Genomic DNA, 16,316 nt, shown 5'->3' with positions numbered 1-16,316 from the left:
TCAGTGAGACATGGCAGGAATATTTACAGTCACCAGCTTGTGTCATCAGGGCGAATAGAGACGAGTGACCCAAACGTGCACTAAATGTTTTCTCTCGTCTCATCAAAGGCCAGTAACTCACAGGCTGTCATTAAACAATAACAGGAGATGTGCTAACATGGAAACAGACTACAGGAGTTTTGTCTGACATAGCGAATTAAATGTGAATCTAAATATTTTGTGCTGCTATAGAGAAGGACAAGAAGGCACACTGTTTTCAGACTGACCCACTTGTTGATTATGACACCTTTCTCAGTATTTGTGTTGAGCTGGCCCAAATTGTGTAGGTCAGGCCAAATTATCCCTTCAATCTCTTTCAGCTCAGCTGAGTCCAAACAGCGCCACTGTTGTGAGGCTAAATAACCAAGCAGTGGCCAGAAGAAATGGCAGCGGCCAACAAAGTAGGTGGATAACACACTGATATTGAGATTATTATTCCTCGTCAAGAGCTGCTTTGTATTTTTTTTTTAACTTTAGTGTGTTTGGCATATTTATGGTTGGGATTTCTGGGTCATCTAGACACAATCACACTTTCACTGTGTGGGAAAATCATTTTACACTTTGCTTGGCCTTAAAAGAAAGGAGATGATGAGAGTTTAATATCCAGGACTCAGGGTGTAGTTGTCACTGATGCCTCACAACAAGGAGGATGTGGGTTTGAACTTCATGTTGTCTCTGTGCACACAGTTTCTTCCCACAGTCTAAAGGGATGCATGTTATGTTAATTGGCTGTAGGTATGGATGTGATCATGAAGGCTTGTGTGTCTCTCTGTGTAAGCCCTGTAGGCTGGTGACCTGTGCAGGGTGTAACCTACCTTATGCAAAGCACCAGCCCAGACAGGCACCAGTCCCTTCCACAGCGTTAAGAAAATAGATCAAATCAACAAGTTCTGGTTTCATAAAAACGGTCAAAGTAACAAGGTTCATTAATTTATTTAACACATTCTCAATTTACACTTTATACACATATAAAGAAAGTAAAATGCTTCTTGAAAACACTGAAGGCTAAGATACAGGCAAAAGTGAACTTAAGACATGATGTATATCTATTTATAAATACATGAAAGTATTGCAAGACTTATCAATTCCATTTAAAACTGCAGAATTAGATTCACATATTAGGCATACCGTAGATACATGCAGTCAGTGAACTCGTCAATGAAACACAGTTACAGTCTCAGAAAAATTTGCACAAATTAAAATATCCTATGTAAACATATAGTATACAGATGCTTTAGGGGCTTATATCTTGAGGTTAACAGTAAATGATAAAACATCGTTAAGCACAACACGTAAACATTTGAAGATCTGCTGTCATGTTGTTATCCTGCAGCGCTAAACCCTTTAATTTAACACTCTGGATGCTAACATCTGTTAAAATATATATCAATCAATCTGTATCAATACTGTGCCAAACAACAGCTTGAGAACTTTTTAGACAGAAGCTGTCTATAGCATACACATATATATATGCTCACATATATGCTAACATACACAACAGTTCCTGTCAACAGCAATCAAGCTATAGCTACTAGTGCAAGATTAGCACATGTTTAAACATGCCGGAACGATGTCCGACATACAGCAGAAGTTGTGCTGATTCAGAATGAAGAAGTTGCCTTAAACTCTAAAAAAAAATCTACTTTTACTGCTGTCATGTCAAAATATATTGTAACTATGCTTAGTGGCGTATAACAGTTGCAGAGCATGCCCTAAATAAAGGTGCAAAGTCACTGTTCTGCATGTCTGACGGACACTCTGAGGGTTGCTCTCAGGAAGTGCTGCTTCTCTTTCTGGTCCTTGGTCTCCTCTTCATAGTTTCTTCTTCTTGGTCGCTTTCACAATTCCTCTGACAAGACCAACACATCCCAGTTAGGAAACAGTTGTAACATAGTTACTGTTTGTGGTGATTGTGACAATTGTGAGTCTCCACAACTGGAGACAGCTCAAAGACTCTAAGCATTCTTTTACATATCTCTCTCTATTTTTTTTTTATTTTTATTTTTTTTTTAGCTCCAGCAGCATATAGCAGGATAAAACTGTGCTTGCTACACTGCAACACTGTGGAACACAATGTCTGTTGTAAAGATACTCCCAGAGAAATAGTTAGACATCTACATCTGTAAATGCTGTGGAAATAGTGTACAATAAAAGAAACTCATCACCACATTAGTAAGTGCACCTGCTTATTAAGTAAATATCTAATCAGCCAGCCACATGGCAGTATGGTGCAATGCATTTTGGCATGTAGACATGCTCAAGACGACCTGCTGAAGTTCAACAGGAGCATCAGAATGGGGAAGAAAGGTCATTTAAGTGATGTTGAATGTAGTATGATTGTTGTTACCAGAGAACTAGTCTGAGTATTTCAGAAACTGCTGAGATTCTTCCTGCACAACCATCTCTAGGAATTACAGAGAATGGCCAGAAAAAAAATGTTTCCTATTGACCAGGAAACATAGACTCGCCAAAATTGTACAACAGAAGATTGAAATATCATTGCCCATTGTTAAGTCCAGATTTCTGCTGCGACATTCAGATAGTAGAATCAGAATTTAGAGAAAAGAACATGAAAGCACAGATCCATGCATGCACGGATTTATCCGTTTAGGCTGGTAGTTTAATGATGTAGGGATAACTTTTTTGCACAATTTAGTTTCAAATGTGCATCGTTTAAAAAAAAAAAAAAAAAAAAAACCCACAGCCCGCTTTATTATTGTTGCTGATCATGTCCATCTCCACAGAGTACCCATCTCCTCATGGCTGCCATGTCACAAAGGTCAAATCATCCTAAACTACCTTTATGAACTTAATGACTTCATTGTACTCAAATGCCCTCCACAATCACCAGATCTCAGTCCAATAGAGCACCTTTGGAATGTAGTGGAACGGGAGATTCACATCATGGATCTGCAGCCAATAAATCTGCAGCAAGTGTGTGATGCAATCACGTCGACATGGACCAAAACCTTTCTGAATCTCTGCCATCAAGAATTAAGGCAGTCCAGAAGTCAAAAGGGTTTAATCTGGCACTAACAAGATGTACCCAATAAAGTATCTGGGGAATGTATTTGCAAAGTTAAACTAACCAGCTGTTGGTTGAAGCAATATAAATGAGAGCAGCTCAATGTGTGTCAGTTTAATGTAAACCATTGCACGGCAACCTACCCCGTCCTCCTCAGGCAGCTTCTCATTCTTATGGTTCTTCATGATTCGTGTTAGGTGGTTGCACAGAGCCACAATTCTGAATGACAGCTATTGAAACCGACAAAAGTAAAAAGAAATGGGTTACAAAGCAAGACATGTGCAATTTTTTTTAATGCAATCTTCCTTTAAGTAATAGTCCAAGTTGGTACCAAGGCTGCATTTTACCTTCCACCTGCGTCGAGCATACTGTCTCTTGAAGTTCTCCAAGTTGACCACTGATAGTCTCTTCACCAAGGCCTGTCTGGGGTTCAGAGGCTGCAGAAACACAGTGAGATGTCAGAAAGCAGAACTGTCCCTCACGTCAGCTGTGCGCATGTGCTTGTCTAATATAATCAGCTATACCATGAAGACATTTCAGATCATGAATGACAGAAATTAAAAAAAAAAAAAGAAAAAAAAAAGAGTCATAATTTCTAATTAAGATTTATTTCATGGTTGACAAAAGTGTAAAATGTCAGCGCACAAAGACAAAAGAGTGCTGAGTGTTCAGACGCTAATACTGGCAAAGGAAGTGAGAAATTTTTAGATAGATAAGATCTTATCATAGATGTTGTTTTTATGGTTAGCGCAAAAACATCTCAAAGAAAGAAATAGAAAATACTTTTGAAATAAATAACTCAACCTTCAGCAATAGAGCACATTAAAATCCATAAAAAAGATCCTTTCTTTTAAAACACTATCATTTACAAATGGAGTATTAAATAGGATTAATTATTATTTCAATAAAAAAGAAAATTGCAATTAAAAAAAACTTAGATCAGTCAATAAAAAAACATTTGAACTTATCGTTCACTCCACTGAGAGAACCATTGCACAGTACATTTGTTTCATTTAGTTTTACTAAATCAGCTAAAATAATCTGCTAAATGCTCAGGCAGAAAACACCAAATTAATAAATAAACGTAGTTTAATAAATCCATGTGTCACAAAAATAAATAAATAAATAAATAAAATAAAATATTGTGCCACTTATCCCAGTTAAAGGACTAATCATGTTTGCTGCTGTACCTGCTGTTAAGATCAATACTTGTCTGTCATTTAAAAAGCATTCCAGAGCCAGTAAGAAATTAAAGCTCAGCTTATCTTTGGCCTACTAAAGAAAAAAGGCAGGCCGACTCTGTCAAAAGTCAACAAAAGAGATGTCAACGCTCGGGGCAGCAGTCCATGAGCAGAGGCAAAACCCCCTCTCTCTAGTCACCTGGGGGTTAGGGTTCAATGGGGGTTTCTGTAGGAACCTGAGGCATTCCAAACTACCTAAGAGATATAATCTCTCCGGAATGATTTAGGTCTGCCTTACGGTCTCCTCCCAGAATGTAGATATTTGTTTAAAATAATGGCAAAACCTAATGCACTAAGATTTCTATAATTGATAATGTCCATCCATTTTCTTCATTCAGTTCAGGGGACTGGAATCTATCCCAGCAGAAGCGGGGTATACTCAGGACAGGTCATCAGCCTGTTGCAAGGCTAACACTGAGAGAGAGACAACTATTAACGCTCACAGTGGCACCTTCAGCCAGTTTAGAATTACATGTACATGTGCATGTATTTGGACTGTGGGACGAACCTGGAGGGTACTCACGGAGGGAGAGGGAGAACATGCAGAAAATAGTGTTTATAATGTGTGTTTATGTTTGTTTAACCTTCGGACAAAGCCAGGCTAGCTTTATTAACTGATATAACCATCTTCTCCTTTAACTCTTTATCTTTTTTGTTTAAACAATAAAGAAAATCTATAAATAAATAAAATTTAAAGAGTGCAATTTTTAAAAAGAAAGAAAGAAAGAAAGAAAAATTGTTGACTCTTAGAAGATTTTTCAATGGTTTATGTCAGCCAGACTCAGTGAGGGGCTGTTCAGCCTCAGAGCAGACTTCTCCTTCACAAGTCAGATGCAGCAGGTCCTCCATTGCTTTCTTTACATGTGTGCTCAGACTTCTGTTATGGATGCTACCACTGGTTCCCTCAGGATGCAAAGAGCCCATCAGATCCTGGAGCCACTGGAGCTCAGAGTTCAGCTCCTGCCTCAGAGCATCCAGTTGGCCCTGCCTGTGGTTGTACCTCTTGCTGATGCTCTCCAGACAAACATCTACTGCCTTCATGTCTTCTTGCACCAGCTTCCTGGTGGCCTCCACTTTGCGAAACTCGTGGCAGGCTTGCGAGAGCTGTTTCTTTGCGGTGTCCCGCTCCTCCTTGTACCAAGCTTCCTTGTCATTGTGAATGGAGAGCAGTGCTTCTATGTCACCCTGCAGGGTGCGGTAAGCTTCCGCCACCTCGGACAATCCCGTCTCCATTAATCCGATGTCTTCCAATACATGGGCAAAACGCTCAAAGTTGGCATATGTGTTGTTTTGGGACATGCTGGAGTGCGACTGGATAGTGTACTCTTTAAGTAGTTTTGTCTTCAATTGCTTTGCTTTCTTCTCAGAGGCAGCGCTGTCCTCCTCCATGTGGCCGCAGGACTTCAGACAGAAGGGTAGGGGTGGGGGAGGGAGACTGAGTGAGAGGATGTCTTATTGTTGCATCTCGAAAACACGTATAGCAGTGAAAAATCCCAGCAGACGTGGCACTGGAGGATTAGTGTGTGACCCCAGAGCGAAAGCCACGGCTGATAAGGGGTGCCAAAAAACAGCAAACATTCCTGGTGAGCGTGTAAGGTTTCCCGGATCCATGCTTGCATCAAAACAGGATGAGGACTTCACAGCAAAACACCACTCACATGCATTTCATCAGCCTGAATGGGAGGTAGACGGCTTCACCACAGCACAATGTTAAGTTTCTATTCCATTAAAATACAATTAGCGAGATATTGCAAGAGTCAGACCACTGACTTTGTAGACAAAAGGAATATTGCAGATGGCGTGAAGATGGATGAGATGAGTGTGAGATGTGAAGGGAAAAACAAAAATTCCCAAACAGGAACAATATACATACTTTAACTGTGGGACAGTATGGAAACATCTATCCAGGACAAGTACACAGTTAGTGGGAGTGAACACTGGAGAAAAAAAAAGATCCTGCTACCCCGTATGTTACCTTTGACATTAGCTGCAATAGATTTTACTCCTCGTAGAAGGGGGGGCAGGGGGGAATGAAGTGCTGACAACAGTCACAGATTATACAAACCATGCAACACTACTGCATAAATCATGTCCATACCTTAATCCAAGGATGATTCAGTGCATCTTCTATTGTCATCCGTTTTCTAAAAGAGAAAATGCAGCTGTGTAAATATGCCAGAACAACTCCATCAGACAGGGCACGTAGGTCAGTCGTGCAGCAGACGGTGACTCTAAGGATTACAGCGAGACCAAACTTCCACAGAAATATTCAGTTTCCCGAAGGTGCACGTAAACGCTTAAATGGAAACACATGTCAGAAAGTAAGAAGAGGATCACATTTTACAAAGAAAGTGTTTTTGCAACATTTTGTAATAGTTTTCTTTTCTGGTTTTATATATCACACCGTGCAGCAGAAATATATCCTTACTGGCTGGCTGTTTATTCTCATGTGGGTCAGGAGTGCACTTCATTAGGATTTTATAAAGCATAGCCCCGCCTGGTACTGGGCTTTGTAATGAAATTTCAAACCTGACCTTTGGCCTTGACCTATTTGTTAGTAACCTAATTTCTTTCTTCTTCTTTTTTCCTCTTTTACCTCGTTTCCTTTTCCAGGAGCCCTCTGATAAAGTTCTTGGCCAGCTCACTGGTACTGCTGAAGAACTCTTCATCAAATTCGTAGTTCACCGCTGAGATGTTTGCTAACGTTTCCTGCTTTGTGTCACCGAGGAAAGGTGACGCGCCGCTCAAACTGAAACAACAGCACAAACGTTTGCATGCGTGACTCAGTCGATAATCGTAGATACATTAAAATTCCCAGACGTTGTGAATCTCAACTTACAGTATATATGTGATGACGCCGATGCTCCTGCAAAAAAAGGCGCAAGATTAATCCAAAGTTATGCACTGCAACCTGTTGTGCAGATGTCAGCAGAGTCAGAGGTAATTAAAAGCTCTTACCACATGTCTGCTTCCAAGCCCAGTTGCTCATAGTTGACTATCTCTGGAGCTGAAAATAGACAACACACACTCAACATCACAAACAGCGTCTGGCCAAACATCAAGCATCTCATTAAAATCGTCAAGCTCAATAAAAAAGAAAAAAGAAAAGAAAGAAAAACTTACCAACAAATTCAGGGGTGCCAAAAATGTTTTTGAAATCCGTCCCATCTTGTATTTTGTGTGCTAGTCCAAAGTCTATTATTTTGATGCGGGGTAAGGTGGCATCCCTGTCCAGCAGCATTATGTTTTCAGGCTGCACCAATGCAAATAAAGAAACAAAGCATGTATGTCAGCACATTTCCACTAATAGCAAGGCTCAGTAATACAGACAAAAGCAACAAGTTACCTGGAGAAATCCTCCTTTTGTGGAAGCATTAGAGAAAAACAATTAATCACGCTAATTAGTGTAAAGGTGTGTCAGTGTGAACTGAAAATCAAGGCTTCAGGCATGAATGACTCAAACACCTAGTGCGTTGTTATTTTGCGTACCTAATCCACCTTCAGTTATCAACACAAAAGCATCATCAGTGAAGAGGACTCACAATGAGCCATTCTTACATTTCTACTGTTATATGCTCACCAGATTCATATGGGGCATAAAGGGAACAACAACAAAAAAGGAACACTATCACCCAGTTCTGCATTCAATTAGTAAGATGTGGCCTCTTGTGGAAACTTGTCAAAGGGGCTCCCTGTTTCCCAGCGCTGCCCTTTGGCTCTGTGCAATATAATAGGCCTGCAAATCAAGAACCATTCACATTGACTTTGAAGGGTTATGGTGCTGGGGTTGGCTTGTGTTTATTTAGCTGTTCTGAAGCTTTATTTTAATCAAAAAGGGGGATAAGAATTTCTCAAGTAAAATTCCAAGTCAAAATGGGGTTAAACAGGAGGGTTAATGGGTGTTATAGCTGACTGATCTGATGAAAATAGACCTTGGGAACGTAGATGCACAGCTAGAAAAAAAATCAGACAGGATAGCGACTTTCAGATAGAAACGTGGGCGATACAGCTCTGAAACTAAAGAGATAACTTTGAAGTGTCGGTATCTGAGAGTTTGGATGGTGGCCACAAACAACAGGAAGGATGTGTGAATCAGAATAGCAGAACTGTGCAGTACGTACATTAAACACCTGCTATGGATAGATAGATACATATACATAAGGTCTTTATGGCATTGCTTGTGCGTAGTAATACAGTTGCTATGGAGGTAAAGAGTTTAACTGTTTCACAGAAAACAAATGCAGTTTAAGATGCGCAGCACAGGAGAAGCACGTTTACCTTTAGATCAAAATGTGCAATCTTCTTGGAGTGGAGGTACTGCACTCCATGTAGGACCTGCTTGATAAACTGAGTGGCCTCCTCCTCACTGAGGCTCTCCTTTTGAGCTAAGAAGTCAAACAGCTCTCCTCCAGAGACCCTGCAATACGCACAAACACACACAAACTGACACTCGGTGACTGTGGGCTCAGACAATCTGGAGCAAGCCCTTGCTAGCATTTTTATCTAAAGTGTGTTCTCAGGAAATTTGATGCACAAGCCCTGGATGCCTGAGATATGTTTGTCTGTGGTGCCAACTTGCTTCTGTTTTTAGTCCATTTGCCCTACTTATGGGCCAATGTATTTTTCCATAAACATAACTGAAAAAATGGTATGAAACCTTGGCCCATAAGCACAATGTTCTCTACCATTCATACAGAGAAAATGAGAATGAAGGACAGTGCGTTATTCTGCAGCCATTAGTCATATTTTTTGTTTGAGTTTTTCAATTAGTCCTAATCAGGCCTGCCATGTTTCTCGGCACTCAGCGACCCCAGACGGGGGCCCTTTTTGGCCTCTTTTCAGCACAAGCATTATTGACTTTGCAAGAGACATTTGGTTCTTTCTGGCAGACATGATCAGGGGCAAATGGTTTTCAGCAAACACAGCTTCAACAAACAGAAATAAACTCACAGATGAGTGGACTTTTGCAGTTTTACAGTATTCCTGCCAAACATTCAAAAGACTGCACTGACATAACTTTTCAATCCCAATAAAACACATTTTATGTTATGCAGGCTCTTATCTATTGTACATAGATGTTTGGAGTTTTCAAGAAGTAAAGCATGATAAAACTTTATTGTTGTGACTGTGTGGATATTGCAATGCATTGCAGAATCTTGTGGTGACTCACAGTTCGAGGATAAGCACAACATCTGTCCGGTTCTCGTAAACATCGTGGAGCGCTACAATGTTGGGATGCTGGAGCTGCTGCAGGATGTCCACTTCCCTCGCAATCTCCTCTCTTTTCACACCCCGTCTGCTGGCCCCGCTCAGGCGCTTCTTGATGAACTTGGCCGCGTACTTATTGCCTGTGCTCTTCTCTATGCATCGCTTGACAATCGCAAACTGCCCACTGCAGACAAAAGAGAAGCAATCACCACAAAAAGTGCCAAGAGAGCATACAGAGCACGGGAAAAGCAGTAACATCCTGCATCTTGGTGGAGGATGTGATCTCTGAACACTCTTCTTGTTACACCCATTATCATTCAACGTGACAACTGATTTACGTGCATCAGGATTTGTAGTATCTACCATCTTTTTTTATTTTTTTTTTATTTTTAAAGGAATAGAACTAATAACATTCTTTGCATTTAGCCACAGGATATTGGTGAGGAAGCTCTGGTACACAGATGACTGAAAAATTGCGGTATGGTCCATCACTTCCTATTTCCTGGCGAGACAATGAGACAATCTGGTGGTGCTGAGAGAGCCTCTGTCCTCCTACTCCTTTTAACTTCCTGTCAAGTTTAGTGGAGCAAGCTCAAGTGTTTACTCCACTGAAAGAAAAGCAAATCACAACAGAGGTGTGTCTTTGACAATATTGTTCAGTGAATCATTGCGTTCTTGTTTTGAATGTTAGTTAGAAGTGATAGTCAGACATGAGCTTACGACATCTTTAATGGCATCTTATTATTAATGAGCTTCAGTACTGACTCCAGTTGGTGGAACATATTCCTTTGATTTCACTCATCCCTAACATAAATCATAACACTCATAACTTGCCTACTGACAGATTGAACAAGAAATATGAGACCATTTTCCATATGAGGGGAATTTCTGTGGCTTTAATATCAGACCAGCACTTGAGTAAGCTTGCTGTCATACTACTGCTGCTTTGTTGTTTCCTGTTGCTGGGGGATGACCTGCCCACCCTATTGTGAACACAAGCTTCTCATCCTTCTGCGTGATGCCACAACGACATACAAGGGCTTATGTGGTGACAGAACTGGCAAGAGTTTTACTGAATAGGAGGGAATGGTTGGGTAAAACACATTAAAGCTTGAGGACCGAAGAATTTTCATGTTTGAAGCACAGACACATTGTGACAATGTGGAGGGAAAAATTCCCAAAGAGGGGGAAAGACAATAATTGGCAGGCATTTCATGAATTTTGGACATAACTGTCCACACAGAAATTCCAGAGTGGCTGTGAGAGGCTGTCCAATCTGTGTCTAGAGGGCTAAGAATAGCCAGACTGAAACAGAGTCTTGCTTTACCTGCCACATTTCTTCTGCTGTTGGTGAGTGAGAGCCCCCGCTTGAACTGCAGGAGTGGAAAAGAAAGAAGGGCAGAAAGGAGGTGTGCAAGGAAGATCTGTACACCCACAACACACTACAGTTCACACTTGTATTTTCAGGGTGTTTACAATGTGCACCCAGAAACAAATTAAGGGATTAAATCCTATCTTTGTGGTTTTAAACCAGCTACTGACTCTGTAACCCTACATCGGTGCGAGATGGTTGAGCCAGTTTTCATGTTTTTGTGGCACGCCCTGTCCGGTGCTCTGTGATCACACCTGCTGTTACATTGACTATGCTAAGCCTCTTATGAAACATGCTCAAAAATAACAATGTAAAATTATGTAAATGCGGGACCACATAAACCCAGACTTTCAATTACAACCTCAATGAAGAGATTAAGTCTAAAACCTTTAAACAAATATGACGCAGTCTGATACAGCAGCACTTCAACAAAAAAACTGAACATCTCTGATACACAAGGGGAAAAAAAACAAGCGTATGAGTTTCTTTAAAGTGCTGCAGTGCTTGATGCAAGGGGATTTGCACTGAACTACATGTGGTTGTTTCACCTGTGCGTCTAATAAGACAAGGGAATCTTTAACTTTAGATTGATTTGATGCATTTCCTATAGCTTTCAGGTTCTGGAAACACATTAAAAGCCTAAAGTCCTTGAAGTTATTATTGAGATCATTTAATTCATGTGTGAACATGTCCCAGCAGAGACTGCAGGGGGAAAAAAGAGAGAGTGGGGAAACATACGTTAAGGCAATAATCCACAAAGAATCCCACGCACATTCCTTAAAAGGAAAATAAAAAGAGAGCGGGTGGAGTGATAAAGCACAGCTTCATGGAATCTCAAATCCTCCCTCTGCCTGATCTATTCACAGGACGTCTCCACCCTCGAGTCCTCCCTGTTAGAGATGATAATGTGTTAACTGAAGAGGTGGGGAAGTCACTCAGTGAATTCCACTTGCAAAAACATCCATCAATTACCCCAAGGGGAGGAACTGATCCATCACTGGGGCATGAGCAGTCCCCTTGATTTGCCTGATAACTAATGGCAAATAGAAAAAGCCCTTGAGATGATAGTTGTAGTTCATGTGTGAAAAAGCACCCAACACAAATGTCAGCAGAGGGGCTTTACTCCAGCATTGCTACGAAGTGCAGAGTAACAGCGGAAAGAGATGCTGGGGGAGGTGTTACTCCACAAAAGGCCAGGCGTGCCGTCTGTCTTAGCCCTAAGCCGGCCAGCGGGGCTGAAAGTGCCATCTCTCCGCAGAATTTCCATTTCCAACAGCTGAAGGTCATTAGCCACAGCCAAGGTTGAAGGAATGCTCCGACAAGTGGTGCCAACCCAATATTTAAACATGTTTCTCAACTGAGCAACCACCAGGATGACGAAGAGCGCCAGATTCGCTGTTGACCCAGAAAGCTGTTCCTAACCAGGCAACTAATCAAATGCCATTGAGGGCTGCCGGGATGCAGCTCCAACTTTTAAAATTCTACCGGTGCTTGAAAACCCAATTTGTCTCCCACATTTTCTGCTTTTTACGCTGTAAGTGAAATCTTTCCGCATTTAAGCCCTAAAGTAATCTCTAGATTCCCACTGGTATTTAAGTCCAGCCACACACGCACACACCGGCATCTGTGAGGCATTAGTGTTGTTTGTAATGGGACAATTTCTGTCAGTATTGGAACTCTGGGGGATGTCCAAAAGGTCAACATGGAGGTCCTTCAGTTAGGCTGCAGCAAATAAACTCCCTTCTCTCTTTATTTCCCCAACTTACACAACAGCAGGAATGTTTCGAAGCTATAGAGACAGAGAAATTCTAGTACTTTTTGGTAATCTGAAACAGCTGTGTGCCTGCCCTGTGGGCTCTTTTCACTTCAACGCATTTATTGTTCGAGCACCGCAACCTAAAATTTGCATCACTGCCCTCTGGATATTCCATAAAGAAAACTTGTAAAATGGTTAGTCCGAATCATTTTCTCCTAAATGAACCCACATAGATACTGGAAAAATATTTTGCATATCAGGAAGATGCTCCTGCAGTGTTTACAGATTGGAGAGCAAAAACTCTGTGAACCTGTGTTAATGGACAGATGAGTTTTCACCTCAATGTCAACTTAAGCAGTGACAAACATGCTGCTGTTCCTGTCGGTATAACTAATGTTTAAATATCCATCTCACCGTCAAGACAGAGTATAGGTGTCTTGTGAGTTTCTGCAGGTATTTTGTAAGAAGCCACACATTAACAAACTGACCAGATTCAATTTAAGGCATCGTTAGAGTCATACAGTTCACCCTGGGATCACGTCACTCGCTGTACCTTTCATACATAGCAATAAAGACACGGTGGTGCTAGACGAAAAGTCAAGGGATTACCATTAGAAGTCAACATGAAAGCATTCAGGAAGTCAGAGTGAAACCATGGTGTAAAGTAAATTCAGCATTCAAATTTTGGGGAAAGTCTGCATGTTTTTGGGGGGGGGGAGGGCGGGTTTAACAGATGGTAGTTTCTTGACACTGACTCACTACGCACTACTTATCTACTAAAAGCTATCAGTTGTTATGAGCCAACAAGGACACAAGCTCACTTGTAAACAGGGTCCAGCATCTCAGATGAAGACCTTTTTCTCAGCCTTACCTTGATGCTCAGTTACAGCTCACCGCTTCCTGTTAAAGGCATCTTTTGGTTCGGACTTTAACACTTTGTACTGTATGATGTCATAAGTGTCATCAGTCGAATGGAAAGAAAGGTACACTTGTCACAGCATGCCCCGCATGTCAAAGGGCTGACAGGTTTACCCAAAACTCTGTGTCATTAGTGGAAACAGTCACTCAGTACTGCTTTTCGGGGCTGTGAGACATTGAAACCTGTCAACATGATTAATTCAATTTCCAGAAATGGTGCAACAGTACCACAGCACAGGACATCTCAAATACGTCACACAGTTTTTGCCTCCCTCCGCCAAATTTCCCCACACTCTTAAAGGACAATTGAGTAACAGTTCCACTGAGGTATGTGAGTGGAGGGCTCTGAACCCGTGAGGCTGTCAAAACTGTGAGTGGGCTAAAACACGTCCCCCGAGGCTCACCAGAAAACTGTGAGTGTGAGTGAAAAGTCTTTTGCAGAAAGATAAAATGTAACAGGTTTGGTTACTCAGAAAGCTAACCAGGGCTTTTAACCACAGTAGCTTAAAGGGTCACATATTTTCAACATGCTGATGTTAAACATGCACTCAGCCCACAGCAGAGTCCCCTTTGCTTTTCAGGCAAAGGTTTTCTCATGAAAACCAGCTCAGCTTTGAGCAACACATTCCCATGTCTGCCATGTCTTGCAGGGGTTTAAAGGGTATTTCAGCTTTTTTTTTTTATATAAGTTTTTAAAAGTCTTTTAAAGGAATTTCTTAGGTTTATTTATTAGGTTACTTGATGTAACCTAATAAATCATCTACTAGTCTGTGGTGATATGAGCAGCTTTTGAGTTGCCTCTGTGCAAACAGCCGTGTTTGTTTTGCCTTCTTGCTCTTTGCATGTCTGTGGAAAATCCCTCCAATGTTACAACTTCATGTGCAATTATCAATGACAGTACTTTTTTTGTTTTAAACGGTGCTTACAATCTATTTACTTTGCAAACTACGTAAAGTATTAGATAATTTATTCATTTTATTGATCAGCTAACTGTTCGTGAATCATTATTTTTAACCATCAGACGTGAGTGCTTTACTCAAAGCCTGATTACTGTAAAAATATTTCATATTTATACATTTGAACTTTTCATGCTACACGAGGCCTTTGCTGAAAAGTCTTCCTCTTCTGTTTTTTGTTTGGGTTATTTTTTTTTATAGTTTTGAAGGAGTCATTTCAACAGCAGGTCTGGATCAGGGTGTGTCAAAGCAGCTATGTCCCAACAAAGACTGGGACACAGTGCATATTGGGATTAATGGTGAAAGGCTACAGGTCAGATGCTTTGCTTTTACACCCGCTCAATCTGTTATCGAGTGGTGCACATGCCCAAGCTGTCCTTCCGTGCAAAATTGGCGTAGCTTCCTCAATCCATATTGTAATCTACCAACTTCCTGTAACTTATTTCCTCAGTTTCCTTCACGTCTGCTCTTTACGGGGTTTATTCGCAGCACTTCGACACCCTGGTCCACCGCCCCACAGTCAGACCATGCAAAGCAAATCGCTCACAATTCATTTGCGTTCCTGGACTGACAAATCTGACCCCCAAACAGGGCTGTTTTCTTTTCTTCGAGTGCGTTTAGCTTTGGTACGTTATCTCTAGCTGTAAAATTCAGCCCACTTTAACCCAACGACACTCCCCAGTTCAAGCTTAGACAGGCCAGCTGTTTGCATACCTACATACACAGGACCACCACCGGATCAAGCACTTGCAAGGGAAACTGACTCACCCTCTGACTCACACAAACTGTGAAGGATCATCTTCTAAGAGGTGGGGATCAAATAACCTCTCATTGACATCCTTCATAAAAACTAATCGTGAACAAATCCTCACCTTCCCAGTGTTTCTCCAATTTCATAAAAATCCTCCACGTTCTCTTGCTTGAATACCGCCATGCCGGGCGTCCTCATTGATGTAGCTCCTTAATATGTAAAACAGATATGTAAAACAGCCTCTTCGATATGCTCCAGTAATGCCAGTTGTTGTGCCTCCCCAGGAGTACTCTTCCTGCACACAAAGATGAGTTGGTTTGTGAGCGCAGTGATGAAAATGTTTACTACAAGTTGCAGCTTGCTGTAAGGTATTCGTTTACTGAATTAGAGCTACTTTCACCTTGCTCTTGGGAAAGCCTTAACACCGTAACACAGCACAGAAAAAAGGGTCCTCTTTGTTCTTCACTAGTATTACAGGCTTTAAACTACAACTTGCACAACAGCGTCTGAGCAGCATAACAGTGTATAATGAGGATTACAAATGAAAAGAACATTTCTGGCTAATTAGGGCAGGGCATCTGTTGTGAAACATTATGTCTGGTTAAAAAGGTTGAGAATGGCAGTTACACAGGCTTTGTAAATATCAGAACATGGCCATTGTGACAATTGTGAATAAGGATTTAGAGATAAAATGTAACTGTGCAGCATGGGAGTGAACACGTATGTGTACACAAAGAGATAGAGAAAAAAAAAAAAGATGTTCACAAGCTGAATTACCACAAACTTCCTCTCTGGCAAGTTTCATGAGTTTTTCGCAAGTGTATCAACAAAACTGGCTGCAGTTAAAAACACCGGGTCTTACCTTCAGTCAGCTGCAGAGCTGATGATAAAGGTGCATCAGTGTCCACGTCTCCTACAGTTGGTCTCCTCGTCTCATAGCTGCAGCTGGGGCCAGAAAACAGCTCCTCCGGGGTGGATGGCTGCTGTTTTCTGTCACCGGTGGTATCACCATCAGGCTTTTGTGTGCGCGTAAAGTCCCTCCCTCTGATG

At 41.3% G+C, this 16,316-nt stretch overlaps 1 protein-coding gene across 2 annotated transcripts; it reads right to left on the bottom strand.

Moving 5' to 3' along the window:
• Window positions 1-936: 936 nt before the first annotated feature.
• On the bottom strand, window positions 937-16,260 carry dapk2b (death-associated protein kinase 2b). Of its 2 annotated transcripts, XM_085282210.1 has the most exons (12): window positions 16,129-16,260; window positions 15,388-15,561; window positions 9,476-9,697; window positions 8,584-8,722; window positions 7,429-7,558; window positions 7,264-7,312; window positions 7,145-7,171; window positions 6,902-7,054; window positions 6,404-6,449; window positions 3,412-3,501; window positions 3,208-3,294; window positions 937-1,888 (listed from the first exon to the last, which is right to left on the bottom strand). In XM_085282210.1, the coding sequence occupies exons 2-12, from the start codon at window positions 15,462-15,464 to the stop codon at window positions 1,811-1,813; spliced, it is 1,098 nt and encodes a 365-aa protein (XP_085138336.1). In that variant the 5' UTR covers window positions 15,465-15,561; window positions 16,129-16,260; the 3' UTR covers window positions 937-1,810. The 2 variants fall into 2 exon arrangements, with proteins under 2 accessions (XP_085138336.1, XP_085138337.1); XM_085282211.1 differs by lacking the exons at window positions 937-1,888; window positions 3,208-3,294; window positions 3,412-3,501 and adding an exon at window positions 3,508-5,706.
• Window positions 16,261-16,316: the final 56 nt, after the last annotated feature.

This window comes from Mchenga conophoros, linkage group LG7, assembly GCF_057382185.1.
Source record: "Mchenga conophoros isolate Kocher_MC1m ecotype Shallow Benthic linkage group LG7, M_conophoros_male_GT1.1, whole genome shotgun sequence".
Lineage (NCBI taxonomy): Eukaryota > Metazoa > Chordata > Actinopteri > Cichliformes > Cichlidae > Mchenga > Mchenga conophoros.
This window is presented reverse-complemented; position numbering and strand designations above follow the sequence as displayed.